Below are 15777 nucleotides of genomic sequence, written 5' to 3' on the forward strand. Positions count from 1 at the left end.
ACATAATTGAAGAAGTAGGTATAAATAGTAACTAGAGAAGTCAAGAAAACAGGAGCTCTAATTGTTTCTGAGGAGGCCTGTCATCTTAGGGGCGAAGGCTGCTCTTAGGACAAAGTGCAGTATTTCCAAGAGAGGTAGAGATGTTCTTTTCCTGTAGATCTTCAAGGCAGCACTCCAGAACTGGGGCATGAGGAAGTGCTTTAAAAATAACAGCATTTCACTGGAAAACGCTGTTTCTACATGAAAATTTATGAAATGTATTTAGGATTTTATGAAACTCAAAAAAGTATTCAGTTAAGTATAAGAAAATGTAAAAATGTACTTAAAGTATAATCATATTCAATACATCAAATCCTACCAACGAATCGTGGCCCACGAGGGTCTGCTCAAACTATGGCACTAACCAAGGACAATAAGTAGTAAACATCAAACCCCTACTCTGATCTAGCCAATGAGCAGGACATTCTCCACAGTTATGTGGAGAGTCAGGGATGACTCTGACATGAACTCTGGTGCTCCATATTTGACTACCTCCCCTTGGTGGGGAGGCCTGGTGGCAATCAAAGAAAGAATAAGCAGGCTTCCAAGATGAGACTTGATAGCCTATAACCATATAGTGGGGGACGAGGGCCCCCTCGGTCTTATACCTAGAGGAGAGGAATAAGGGGAAAGTGGGAGGGAGGAAGGGGAGGATACAAGTGATGGAGTAACAGTTGAGATGTAACCTGAACAAATTAATTAAAAATTAAATGAAAAAAAGAAATTGAGGCTTTCTAAGTGGGTGTTGCATGCCCTAGAAACCTCAAGACAAGGTCAGTACTTCCAGATGACAATGTAGAAATATTGAAAGTTAAGCCTCATCTTGGATGGATTCTTTGGTTTCTAGCTTGTGTGTTTCACCCTTGTCATGGTTTATACAGATGAGACATTTTTGACTCCACTCCCCAGGTCAATAATAATTAGCTAACACCAAATTACAAGTAGTTTATATCTTTATTTTTGTTTGCTTCTAGAAATATTTCGAGGCCCCTATCAAGAAGGAAGCTTATTAGGAGCTGGAGAAATGACCCAGTCTTATGCACACTACCTGTTCTTCCACAGGACCCAGGTTCAAGTCTCAGAACCCACATGGTAGCTCACAACTATCTGCAACTCTACTTCCAGTTAATCTGACAGCAACACACAGACAAGCATGCAGGCAAAACACCAAAGCACACAAAAATATATTTTAAAAGCTTATTGTATCCTCCTGAGGTTTTAGTCTTAATCTTGTCATTTTGAGTCTTATTTAGTCTTAATATCATTAGATTTATGGTTCAAATGTTCTCTGTTTTACAGCCCATAACACCTTAAATTAAAGATTATTCGGAGGAAGAATTAATAATTTAAAATTCAAAGTCTTTTCTCCTCTTTTCTTACTTCCTAGTATTTCCGTGAACTCTTTGCATTTATTTATCTATTTTTCTATCAGGCCAACTGCAAGTTCTTAAATTCTACTTTTCAATATGTTTCTCTAAAACCACCAAGTACTAAAAAGACCATAAATATCATTATTTACAAAAAGACAAAATGGTTCCTGCACTTGTGGATAACAGGGTGGTGTTGCAAGGGTAGACTCCTCTTAAAAACTATGGGTCAAACAGAAATAAAATTTCCTGATTTTTAAAACAGTCAACACCACTTGGAAACCATGGAGGTATTTATTCATGACAACAAATGCATTTTTAAAAAGTTATTATGATCAATTCCAATTACATCCTGACTGTTCTTCCGTGGTTGTATCTTCCCATTCCCACCCTCTTTCACTTTTCTGCCCTATTTCCCTACCCTAAACCATTGAAAAAAGGGGACTATTTCCCTCACCATATAACCAGAGCCTATCTGATCTCATACAGAAAGCCTGCTTTCCCATCCTCTGTGTGCCTCCAGGCTTCTACACAAAGGGGGAGTGATCAAACCCTGGGCACTAGAGTTCATGTCCGAGGCAGTCCCCACTCTCCTTACAATCGTGGAGAATGAGCTGTACCTTGAGTACATCTGAACAGGAGATTCAGTTTTACTGCATTCATTGTTCTTTGTTTGTGCAACAGTTTGTGCAGGCACCTCTGGGTCCAGATATGCCAGATTTTACAGTTTCGTTGTGGGGCACCTGAACCCTCTGTGTCCGTCCATCTCACCATTCTTCCATAGCACTCTCACCTGGAGTCCTCCAGAGAGCCCACCATCTGTCCTGATACCCTGCTGTTTGGAGTCTCTCAGAGGACATCTATTTTGGGCTAATATCCACTTTAATTGTGTATGTACTATTTCTGGGTAGAGGTTTGGGTTACCTCACTAAGAATGATCATTTCTAGTTCCATCGATTTGCCTGCAAATTCCTTGAGTCTTTGTTTTTAATAGCTGAGTATTATTCCATTGTGTAAATGTACCACAGTTTATTTATACATTCTTCAGTTGAGGGAATAACTAGGTTGTTTCCAGACAATGGTTATTATGAATAAGGCTGCTATGAACATAGCTGAGCAAATATACTTATTGTATGGAGGAACATCTCTTGGATATATGCCCAGGAGACGTATATCTGGGTCTTGAGTTAGCACTATTCCCAATTTTCTGAGAAAGTGCCAAATTGATTTGCAAAGCAGTTGTACAAGTTTGCACTTCCACCAGCAATGAAGGAACATTCCTCCTTCTCTACATCATCCCCATTATATGCTGTCTCTTGAGTTTTTTATCTTAACCATTCTGATAGGTCTAAGATGGAATCTCAGAATCCTTTTGATTTGCATTTCCCTGATGACTAAGGACATTGACCACACTTTCTTTAAGTGTTTCTCAGCCACTAGATAGTCTTCTATTCAGAATTATCTGTTTAGCTCTATAACCCATTTTAATTAGGTTATTTGGTTTGGTGGTGCTTAACATTTGAATTCTTTATATATTTTGGATATTAGCCCTTTGTCAGATGTAAGGTTGGTGAGGATCTTTTCCCACTCTGTAGGCTGTCATTTTGTTCTGTTGACAGTGTCCTTTGCTTTACAGAAGCTGTTCATTTTCATGAGGTCTTATTCATTAATTGTTGATCTTAAAGCCTGAGCTATTGGTATTGTGTCCAGAAAGTTGTCTGCTAGGCCAAAGAGTTCAAGGCTCTTCCCCACTATCTCTTCTAACAGATTAAGTGTGTCTAGTTTTATGTTGAAATCTTTAGTCCACTTGGACTTGAGTTTTGTACAGGGTAATACATAAATTCTATTTTGCAATTTTCTATGTGGAGATACCCAGGTAGACAGCACCGCTTGTTGAAAACAATTGCATTTTAAATTAAAGCTGTGGGTGTCCAAAAACAGATGGAGTATTGCCAACCCGATGCCTTACTTTTATAAAAACCAGGACCCATTCCCACTCATCTGTTGACCAATGTGACTTCAGAGAAGCCCAACATAATCTGAGAGACTCTAATGAATTGGAAGAGATGCTGGGAGTCTCTGTTGGACTTTGGGTGGAACCCTGAGAATGGTATGGAAGAGTGAGGGGATGGAAAGACCCAGAGGGTTTAGGAGCCCCACAGGGATACCATCAAAGCCCAGAATCTACAGCAAGAAGAGCCTGCATAAAGTGAGGCTGTGACCAAGGCCCATACGTGCAGAGAGCCTAGACTCTCTGTTCAGATCTAGCCAATGGACTGCTCATTCTCCAAGGTTGTTGCAGGAGCAGGGATTTCTTTTTACATGAACTATGTTGTCTATGATTTTATTACTTCCCTTTAGTGGGGGTGGCCTTGCAGGCACACTGTAGAATGGGACGAAGGCTTTCTGGATGTAGCCTGATAGGATATGGTCTCCTGGTCAGACAGTGTGGGAGGAGCTCCCCCTCCCCAGAGGTCTAATGGAACTGAATAGGGAGGAAGAGGGAGGGAAGGTGGTTAGGGAAAGATACAAGCTAGGGCATAAGAATCAGGATATAATCTGAATAAAAAATAATAATAATTAAAAATTTAAAAAACACTAAAATTCTTTTAATTATCCCTTGTAACAACTATCAATTCAGGAAATGCCATTTAGAGAAAGCTTCTTTGTGTGGGGTTTTGTTATGGTACATTTATACTTTTCTTTAAATCTAGTATTGTTATCATTTAAATTAGTGAGCAAGAGCTTTGATTTGCTGTTTTGCAGAGGACTAAGTCCTGCCTCATTTATTCATATTTAGAGGATATAAAGTCTTCCTTGTAAGGATAGGTATATGAAAACACTATTCTATATATATCTATAACACACATCATATATAGAATATGTAGACCCTACAATATATAATAAATGACTAAATAAAAATTAGATTATGTCTCAAATTTGGATTCTTTCATAATAATTACTTCTTTCTAAAATAATTTTACCCAGTTGAAATATTTTTTGGAGACAATGTCCTACTCTGTAGCCCTAGTTGGCAGAAACTTGCTATGTAGACTAAATTGGTCTTGCACTCACAGACACATGCCTGTCTCTGCATCCTAAGTACTGGAATGAAAAGTTATGCACCACCCTTTCTGGCTCTGAAAAACTTTAAAGTCTGTTAGAATTATAAGTTTTCATCCTTAAACACCATTAAAATCAGATGCCTAAGTAATTAACATTTATTCCAAACATTTATCTCAATCTTTTCAGAGGGATATTTGGATTTCTTTGATATCATACAAAAATCAAATTAAATTTAAGCCTTCCAAATAAAAATCCCTTATTTTCAATACATACTAAAGTCATTCTATTTTATCTTTAAATGAAATTACTAGAAGCTATATATTCAAAAGCAAAATGATATTTTCTAAATAAAATAGAAAATAAAAAGGCACTTAAGGACTTCACATGGTTTTTGCAATCTGGATTTTCTGTAACGCTAAAGACATTGAATTGATTTCTAACCTAAATAAAAATACATCTAAATGCGAGAATAAAATCAAAATAATTGATAGGAGTGAAGCAAGTTAGCTTAATGTTTCACACCACTAGGAAGCTTAGAGTTTTGGTGAAAAGCTGAAGTTTTCATTGTTAATGTGTCAAGTGCAGGAGAGGAAGAAGGCTATCAGAGGCATGCCATTACTATGTTGAATAAAATATGAAGACAACTGCTCTAACAATAAAGCTTGGCAAGATAATTAAATGAATGATAACAAAATCTCAGCAGGGAAGTGCCCATTAATTAGATGTATTTGGGAACAAGTATAACCAAATTATTACATTTCCACTCACATTAAAAAGTGAAGGTCTTTAACAGCTAATTACTAGAAATAAGAGGGCAATAATTTGAACCAATCACTCAGAAGTAAACAAAATTACAAGAGGACTGTCATGGCTATTGACAGCTTCCTAGGGATCCCATTCATCATTTGTTATTATGAAAATACTTCAGTGAGGCTTGCCAAAAGTGTCACCAGTGATTCTGATGCTGGTATGCCTGTGAAGCTGGGGCAGTCTGGCCCAGTCTCTGCATCCTTTCAGGATGTTCGTTTGCATATCAGTACAACTTACAGACAGGTGAAAGCACTGCTGTTATAAGAACAGGTATAGTTGAGTGCTGACATTCCACTCTGTAATAGAATTTTTGCTGTGAACTTTGAGTAGTTAGTATCACACATGCTTGAGGATTATTTTTTTTAAAGTTTGCATTGTTTTCCTTTCATATGTGTCCAAATGTATGCATTAAAGTATGTTTAAATTAACTGTTAGATTTAAAATGAATGATCAAATGTATTAAATATCTATATCAAACTATATTTTATACATATTCAATATATCAGTAATATTTAAAACTGTTAAATCTATCACTTCAATATTTTAAGCTTATACTGAAAAATCATAAATGTTGGAAAACTTATATAAAAGCAAAATAACAAAAAATATTTATTTTGCCTTGATGTCTATATGAATTATAAAACTGTTATCCTTGTTTTGTTGCTATTTAATTTTAATTGAGAAAATAAGTATTAATAAATAATGTTAAAATATTTATTTAACTTTAGTATTCACTTTCACCCCCAAGGAATAGTATCTTCTAGATAAATACTGTCCAATTTCATTAGATAAAACTGAATCAAAATGCCAAAATTATGCTTTTATTTAAAAATTATATTTCAGTTTTTCAAGCAGTTCTTCACTCTGGTTGTACAAGATATTATTTCGTGTTCAGGAAGCCAGAGACTGTGATAACAAACTGGATGAACCACTCACACTGACTCATAACACCTTGGCCACATCCCCAGAGGACAGCCCTAAATCCTGAGTGCATTGTCTTCTTCCTGTCTCAGAAGACATTCAGGTTATCTGTTATTATTTGAAATATTTCCCTGAATTAATATGAAGAAGGAATTTCACCGTCAAAAGGTAAGTGGTAGAGTAGAGGAGGATAGCATGTTTTCATAGTGAGACAGAAAGAGAGCAACCACTAAGTAAGAGAATGGCTTCTCCACGTGAAGTAATTACAGCATACAGAAGCCGTCACTCAGATCTTATTTTGCTGTCACTTCTATTTCAGGTCTTATTGTTGTCTTAATATAGCAAAAGACAGTTTGGTGATTAAACAGTGCTTCAGATGCTACACAGCTCTTTTTGTTCATTTTCAGTGGCAGCTCAATGTCTAAAGCACTATCACATCAGTCAAGAACGGAGAGTAGACTGCTCTGGATTTTTGAAGACTTTCCTTATAACAGAGAATTGTGTTTTTAAGTGGAACAATGCTTAACATTTTATCGATATTCAGGACTTTGGAGTAGAAGCTATAACCAGATAAGTTTCTTAAAGTAGACGTCTATCCTTTTAGTGTTAACTCGGTATCTTCTTTAGTACTTTAAAATTCTCTTAAAGAACACTTCAAAAATGTAAGCCAGTTTACCCACTCCTGTATTATGAGCAAGTAAATACCTTACTTAACAAAATAGTGTACCTTTATTACCATATTTCTAGTAGACCTTTCCCCCCAGTGAGCAATATCAGAATTTCTGTTTTTACGTGAAAGCAATGGTTGCCACCTTTGCATGATGCCTCGGGGAAGATATTTAAAATTGCAAAGATAATTTTTTATGAGTTCCTGGAATTTCTAAGTTAGTAGCACTAAAGTTTCAAGAGTCTCAATACACAGTTGTATTTTCTTAGTTGCCAATGTGTCTTCAAAAACCCAACTGTTTTAGAAAAATGACTCCAAGACAGCCTTGTTTCTTTTGTTTTAGATATTTTTTTTGGTAAAAACAAAATAAAAGACAAAACAGCAATAAACATTTTAGCTCTTTAATGAGCAAAAGTCATGTCTCTTAGCATTTGACTAATTGTCACTTTCCATATTATTTTTATTTCATCCAGTGACCACTGACGTGGTCAAGGTACACAAAGTCTTTCCCATCACGTAGTATACAAGTGTTTTCTTGTGTATAATAAGCTTTCAATTCTTGAAAAAGGGTAGCTGGAAAGAAAGGTTTCTGTTACTGCAGTTAGTCAGAGAAAGTCCTTTGCATTATCTTACAAACTATCAAAATTGCTAGTCATCTGAAAAAAGGTAAAAAAAAAATCACATAACTTTAGTCTAATAGAAATATAGTACAGATAAGAGAGAAGTCATTTATCAGGATGTGCTCTTTAAGTCCATCTCATTTTTTAATATAAATGTACATCTGATTACATATACAAACATTTGGAAAGGTCTGTGATATACTGATATTACTGGTAAACAACAGGGGATTCAGAGATTCCTGTGGTCTTATATAATTCATTTGAAATTGCACATGTGTGAAGACAAACCCTCCAGCTGTTGACTCTCCTAGGTTCTGCACCTACGTTGTCCTCTACTGAGATCTCATGAGTAATTCAAGTGAACCTCAGTGAGAAAGAAGCAATGTGAAGAGGGGCTGAACTTTATATTGAATTATTAGTAGTAAACATTTTGTCATGCAACATGAGTAAATCAATTAACTGAGAATTATAATCAGAGCCATACTATTGGGGCATCCATACACCTTGAAAAACTATAATACTTCCCCTTACCAAAAGGAGCAAACTTCAGAGTAACAACCCCACAGCAAATTATAGATCTACAGCTAACATATGTCCAATTAGAGTTGTATTTCTATAAATTACTTATAAGGGAATGAAAAGAATATTAAACTCATAAGTTTTTTTTCTGGGACTTATATCAGTGAGTATTCACTACTATAACTCTAGCTTCTCCAAAGACTTTAATAACTATTCCCTGTATTATTGAAACTACTGCAAATTATTTTATTGTAATTACTTTTGCCCCTTATAAAAATCTTCTTTAGGTTCTGCCAATTGATGGAGGAAGCTCCTATTAAAAACTCCAATGGGAAGAGAAGAATTTTAATTACGGCTTAATCAGCAGCACAGCCACCAAGCATATAAATTATCATGCACATCGTGCTAAAAATATCCAGTCTCCTTGATCCCCATGACTTGGTACTGACAGCACTTATGTGATAATGTTGTACCTGCCAGTCTTTAAACTTCTTTGTTTTACTGGCAATTTTCAGCATGAGCCTCTGCTATGCCATTAACAGCACCGTGCTCTGTGTATTTAAGCAAATGTGGTCTACACAATTAAAGGGCTCCAAATGAAAACTGACGAAAATTATCGGACATTCCATTGGTGTATCCCTTGTGCATATTCATGGTTGATTTTATTTTTGTTTTTGTTTTTGGTTTTTTTTTTTTTTTAAGTATTTCAGACACAGTACTTTCCTGTTTGGTGTTCCACATGCCTAACTCCATTATGTAACTTAAATCTTCAACAAATTAATTCTTGAATGTGAATGAAAAAGTATCATTCAGAACAATTGCTTTGAGCAATTGCAGTTTGTTTTTTAAAGTTGATTTGTGTGTATATCTATATACAATTCATTTTTTCAAAAACCCCAAAGTTCTTGATATGTATATTCACATAATATTCCTCCTTATTTAAATAGCGAGAGTCTTCCGAGTTGAAAGCCAAGGAATCTTCAATAACCGTTTACTGCACTCCATCAGAAAAAAAAATATCAGTTTGTCTCTCTCATCTGGCTATACCCTGGTTGTTGAGTGTGAGTGGGGGTGAGGGTGCGGATGGGGCAGTGTATTATTCTGTCCTCCAGTAAATGTGTTGAATGTGTGTAAGGGCTGAATCCCTGGTATAGTATTGGGAATCATTGTGATGGTGTTTGGTGTCATTAAAGGAACATCATCAGGTGACCTCCTCATAGCTAGAGTATAATCTGGGGGGCAGGCGGTCCGGAGAACCACCTCGTGTGGATGGATGGACTCACACTCGTGATCCAAGTCAGTGTGCTTCATTTGGAGGGACATGATCTCTTCTTCAGGAGCGTGGGTCAGGTCGTTGGTGGTCGTGCGCTGAGGACTGCACCTCCGGTGGACATCATGTCTCCTCTTATCCTTTTTGTAGTATAAAGCTGCAAAGGCCAAGATGTTCAGAAACAGCAGAGATGCTCCCACTGCAATCGTGACACTTAGCTCTGTGGAGTAGTCCCTCTGATCCACCGAGAAAGGACTTGGTTGTTGTTTGGGATCATCCTGTTTGGCAGTGGGAAAGGCTGACGTGACTGGCGTGGAATTTTTCCTTGTCGGTCTGAGAGTGATGTCCGTTGACGGCACTTTAGTTGTTGTCGAGGTATACTGAGAAATATCGTTGAGATTATGCAGATGAGGTACCAGCTCCAACCAGAGATTTACTTTATTGGCTCTGTAATGCTCCTTAACCCTTGGTTTTAGTCCAATATGGAGATAAAGTTGGTCTTTCTGGGAATATCTGGTCCATGCTACTTCTTCAAAGCGATTGGGTTTAGTATGAATGAATTTTGTGTCTTGAGGAACTGGTTGATTTGGGTCACTAGGAAAAAAGGTGGAAAGACAAGAAAGAATCTATGAGGACACATATGTTTTATTTATTCTTTTACATAGTCAAAATACTATGCTTAATTAGACAATAAACATAGTATTTAATTATGTTTTAACATTAACTTGCTCCAATTAAGAAATTTAAGTTAAGAGTGGTGTGGGTGGTAATCTAAAGCTAATAAGTTTTTTTCATTTTTCTTCCCTGGTCATTTAGAGATGAACTAGCATCTACTCAAAGAGCTTATGATTATTTCAGTTCCAGAAAAAGGCTCAGCAGTGGATGTGCTTGCTGGACAACCCTGCCAACATGAGTTTAATCCCTGCAGTCAGAGGAGGAAAAAAAAATCAACTCCACAAAGGTTGTCCTCTGACTTCTACAAGCACATCACAAGACTTTCTCCATAAACACACCACATGTGCACACATGCATGCATACACACACATACACACATACACCAATCATAGTAAAATAAATTTTTAAATTCACATAACTGTTTTGATTTTCCTCAGAAACAGTGCACAGAAATGGCATCAAAGATAGGAGATTTGGAGCTTGCACCTGAAAAGATATATACCACCCCAGCGTTTGCCTACCCTACATAGAAGCATCTTTATGAAGCTTCCAGAACCTAAGATCCCACCTGTGTACAGTATGAGCTATAGAATCAAAGATTAATAATTAAAATGTACACATTATTATGAACTGGAAAGTTATAAGACATAAGGTTTGTCAAAACTTAAAACAGTGATGATATGGCCTATGAAACTCAGAAGTGAAAGTAATATTGTCAAGGAGCAATGTTAACAGTTACAAGTCTTTCTTAATAAGCTTTTAGAATGCAGTATCAGCAAAGTAATAACTTTTCAAAACAGTACAGTGTAGAATCAGTTTTTACTGTAAGAGACTAAAATGTGACTGGTATTACGTTGGACTAGGAATGTACCATAGTGATAGAATATGTGTTGTGGTTTGTTCAAGGCTCTAGTTTCAACCCTCAGGATCACAGAACAAATAACAAACAAACAAAAATGCACTAGACCATTGAAGCACATGTATACAGTGTTCAAAATTCCTTATAAGGGTATTTGTTGTTACAGTTAGAGCAAAGTTCAATCCTTAGGTACATACCCAGTTTTAGCAAAATTTGTCCAGTATGTCATTACTACTGCACTCAACATCACATCATTCTTTGAGAAATTGCAAGGAAATAACTCGGTAGGGCCAATCATGGGGATTCCCAACACATAGGGAACCTCATCTCCGTGAGCTGCATCAGCCCAAGCTGGAACTTGATCTGTTTGGCAATGATGATAAAAGGCATAGAAGTATGTAGGTGAGCCAAAATTTGAGTGAAGATCTGCTGTAGCCACAGCGGGTGCTACCCACTGATGGTCCGTAAACAAAGCCAACAATGTCTTCCTTCTAGTTTCAGGGTTATGACGATCAGCCCAGTCGGTATACATGAATTTAATGGTTTCTCTCAGAACATCTTTGCCTTCGGGATATCCATATAGATTGTCAACAAAATTAGAAACAGCAAAGTCAAAGTCACTGGCTGATATACCATCATCACTATCTACTATATTCTCAACAAACTTCAGCCCTTCCCCTTGGTTAACTCCTAACATTATGTCATAGTTGAGGAATTCTCCTTGTTCCATCAGTATCTGAGGATCATCTGGTATTACATCACCATCGATCACTGGTCCAAAGGCTATGTGGTATCGGGCTGGTTGAACATCTTGATCAACAAGTTCTTTGTAAGGCTTCTTCTGCAGGCATTCCACTAACTCTACCGTATCTGACACATTGCAGCCAACCTTTGTGGCCAGCATTCTAGCATATTTTGCAGGCTGGAAACTAACAGCCCAGCTGGAAAGGGCTGTTCCGCTCTGAGCTATTGCTCGTTGAAAAAGTCCTATGGGGAAATCAACAGAGAGTTTTACATGATCATTAAAGAATGTTGTAGGCCCAAATTAACATCTGATATTTTTGACATGTATAGAAAATCCCAAGTACAACTCAAGAAACAGATACTTTTGGTCTAAGAGAAGGTACATAAATCCATCCCCAGGGTATAAATCACCAGACAAGTGGGTCCAGGTCTTACAATTCAAGTGGAATTTGCTTTGCAATTCTAAATTTTATCGTCTCAAAGGCACAGTAAGGGAAAGAAGTGAGGATGGAAAACGTAGGGATTAAATGGACTCAAATATTTTACTTAATAATTATTATACATGATCACTAACATCACCAGGATGGAGCCAATTCTCTCCTGTGCCTCTTCATCAGACTCTGGGTTGTCTGTTTTGAATACTTCTTTAAATTCAGCTCAATATCTATCCTCCATCAAAATTACTGCATTATATTTTTTAAACTAGATTTTATGTGGAAACATAGCTGTTTGGGACTCCCAGGAATACTAGGATTGGGGACTTGTCAATACCCCGGGGATGGTGCTGACATCACACAAAACAATATAACTTAGGACATATGATCTCCAGATTTCTGTATCACATATTGTATGATGATATTCATCTTTCTGAAGAAGGCATAATTGGAGAACTTTCTTCACTGAGTTAGAGGGAAAATATTGGGAAGGAGTATTTAAACGTTTTTTATTGTTGAATGTGTGCTGCTGTATTTTATTCTAAAACATGACAAATATATGGGTCAATGCTTTTGACTTGATTCCTTTAAGGGCTATCAAGTATAGCTCCATGCACAACTTCATAGCAGATATATGCTATTCAAACTTACTAATACATGTGTTTCACTAGAGTATTTTCTTACAATATTCTTTCACCAATATAAGTTATATACCTTGTTTAAGATTTTATCTTTATTATTATCCATTTCCAGATTTAGGTAACTGGTCATTCATTTTTAAAACATCACCAGTCATTCATATATGTTAAGGAGAATTACTTCTTTACAAAAAAGTACAGAAGTCATTTTGGACTTGGTTCTAGAATTCTCTCCAAACATGTACATGTATTTACAAATGTCAATGATGTATTTCTGGATAATTTTTAAAACAACACTGAATTAATTTTGCTAGTTTGTTTGCTTGTTTTCTGTTTGCTTTGATAGGACAAACTTTATCAGAGCAAACTATAGAGGTTTTGTCAATCTAACAGGTATATGAGCAGTTGATTTTTGAGTAGTTAATATTTTACTAATTAAAATACTTATTACTAAAATAAACTAAGTCATTTAAAATTAGTGTTCTTTCCTATCTCAGACACTCATTAAAAATACCAAAATCTATTTACCACTTTTTCTTAACCATTGCCTGAAACGTAGGGGCTAGATGATTCCAGGAAAGCCATTTATTTTAGTGCTGGTGAGAGGGCTTAGTTAAGTGCATGTGAGATATTGGTGACTCTTGGACACAGCACACCTGAGGAATATGGAATCTTTCATTGGAATTATAGTATTTACAATCCAGGTTTGGTATAGGGTAGAAACTATCTGAGAATTTCAGAGAATAGTCTGTCTCCTTTCTAGGAGAGCAAGGCAGCCCTTGATGGGTGTTTCAACCTAGATCAAACTCAAGTCCTTGTCTAATCAGATCCATTTGCTGAAAGAGTGGTTGACACTTTCAATGGTTTGCTGAACCATTTGCCACTGATTTGCTGTCCTGTCAAATGATGTGCGTGGGACAAACTGATTTGTTTCTTTAACCAGTGTTCTTATATTTATTACTGGCTGACACAGGCATTCGGCCCATGTTTGTTTGTCTGACTCCAAGAATTCTGTATACAATGCCCAATGATATCCTTTCTAAATAGTAACACTCATATTAACAATGGGATAATCTAATTTGCTTAATTAAAATAACTTTATCACATTAAAGTAAGCAATTTTACTATAGACTAGACCAACATATCTACTCAAATAAAAACATTTCATCTTTATCATCATGTTACTTCAAATAAAAATCTGTTGTGAAGTGAGAAGTTATGTACACCACAAAATAAGTTAAATCTAAGTGTGACATCCTTACTGATGACTGGCTGTTCTCTTGGAACATATTAGTGATAACTAAAGACATGTTAAGAGCACATACTGCCTGCTCTTGCAGAGGGCAGAGCTCTGTTCCCAAAACCCTCGTCCAATGACTCACAATTGCCTGTAGATCTTCTTTCCAAAGCCTATGATGACTCAGCCTCTGAGTGCAGTGACATTTACATACACATGTCACCCCATGACACACATACACATAGTTACAGATTATAAAAATAAATATTTTACTTTTGGACACTGAGATTCTCTATGGATTTCACTTAATAGTGAGTGATTTGTGTTCCTCACACATACAATGACAATTAGGAAGCAGGAAAATGAAAGATGGCCTCTGTTGGTGAGTATTCTGTTTCTTTCTTTATTACATATAAATAATAGAAAATATTTGCTCTCTGAATTTCTTCAAGTAGCCCTGTAGTTAGTACTAGAATTGCAATGAGTGACTGAATGTCTGATAAGGTATCAGTCACTTTAGAGCAAATACTCGAAACCACAAAATGGAAATGAGAAAAATATTCTATGGATTAAAGCAGGCTAGTGTTCCATGCTGCTTTGCCAAGATTTAGGAGTAAACTAAAACAAAAAAAAAAAAAACATGAAACTTGAGTTAAACATAGAAACCACAAATCAAAAGTGTTTTTCTTTGTAATTAAAGGCTCTACCAGTGACCTCAGTGCTTTGACAATTTTGGATCACGCATGCAAACTAACAAAACATCCATTCTCTTCTTAGGCAACAAGAAGAATGACCTGTTTCCAGACAAACTAGTTTTTGATTGCATTAAATCCATACTAATAAAAGACTTGAAGTGTCTATGTCCCTATGTTTAAAAAATATTTTGTTTTGATTACTGGATACACCAAGAGGACAGAATGTTAGGAGTCTTTGTCTGATTTTCCCTCAAATCAACCCTTGACAAAAGGAAAAATGACAATGATGCTAAGCACTATGGAGTGGACTTGAAACAGCATCTTATCCAGCTCTATAGAAGACAGAGAAAAGAGAGTCTGACAGAAACTTAAGCATGCATAGAAAAGCTAAAGAAACAGCTTTACACAGTTACCGAGCCCAACCTAACACTCAGTTGAAACAGAGATATATATACAAAGCATCACATAGTACTGATGGTGGTGGCATGCAGACACCAAAATTGTCAAAATTTGCAACCTGCATAATACCTTTGGTTGAATTGCTCCAACGGTTACCTTCAGAATAATGGGATAAAGTCAGCAGGTTGACACATGAGCCCCCAGCGCCTGATCCAAACACAGTGATTCTCAAGGGGTCACCACCAAAGAACCCAATGTTCTCGCTAGTCCATCTCAGGGCCTGGATGAGGTCAAGGAGCCCGTAGTTTCCTTTGGCAGCCTGATCCCCTGTGCTCAAGAAGCCTGGAAAACAGAAGAAGAAAGATTCCTTAGGATAACTTTTGCAGGTAATATGATTTAATTAATTGTTCTTCAAGTTTAATTGTGTATGAAGATTGTCCTCATAACGATGAAAGAAAGTGCTTTAATGAAAGGTATTTCCATTCAGATAAAATCAGTGGTCTTTGGACGAATGCTAATGACTGAAACATGAAAAGTAGTATTGTCTTCCCAAAAATACTTCCCAATTTATGCAGAAAACAAGTCACACAGATGAGCAAAGGGAATGGAAATGCCTGAAAATCCCCAAGACATCCATTGCCAGAGGCCAAAATTCTTTGATGACAACAGAAAAAGCAAATAGAAAAACCTATAAGAATGTATTATTTGTATAACATGTCAGTGCTCTTGTTGCTTGACTTGGTCAGAATCCTATGTGGAGCAGTGTGTTTAAAGCACGTAGGTAAAGGACACTTGTCATCATTTAGTTTATGAAGAG

General features: G+C 36.5%; 1 protein-coding gene across 12 annotated transcripts in view; it reads right to left on the reverse strand.

Moving 5' to 3' along the window:
* Positions 1-7257: 7257 nt before the first annotated feature.
* NLGN1 (neuroligin 1) overlaps positions 7258-15777 on the reverse strand; it is an 896042-nt gene continuing 887522 nt past the window's right edge. For 9 of the 12 annotated variants that reach the window (XM_084769311.1, XM_084769317.1, XM_084769316.1 and 6 more), the window contains 3 exons: positions 15090-15302; positions 11011-11800; positions 7258-9873 (listed from right to left, as the gene is read on the reverse strand). In XM_084769311.1, the coding sequence (XP_084625437.1) occupies positions 9051-9873; positions 11011-11800; positions 15090-15302 (1826 nt within the window). In that variant the 3' untranslated portion in view covers positions 7258-9050. The remainder of the gene's footprint in view (positions 9874-11010; positions 11801-15089; positions 15303-15777) is intronic. The other 3 variants (XM_084769320.1, XM_084769312.1, XM_084769314.1) reach the window with 1 other exon arrangement.

Source organism: Acomys minous (assembly GCF_964271855.1).
Source record: "Acomys minous genome assembly, chromosome: 19".
In the NCBI taxonomy this organism is placed as follows: Eukaryota; Metazoa; Chordata; class Mammalia; order Rodentia; family Muridae; genus Acomys; species Acomys minous.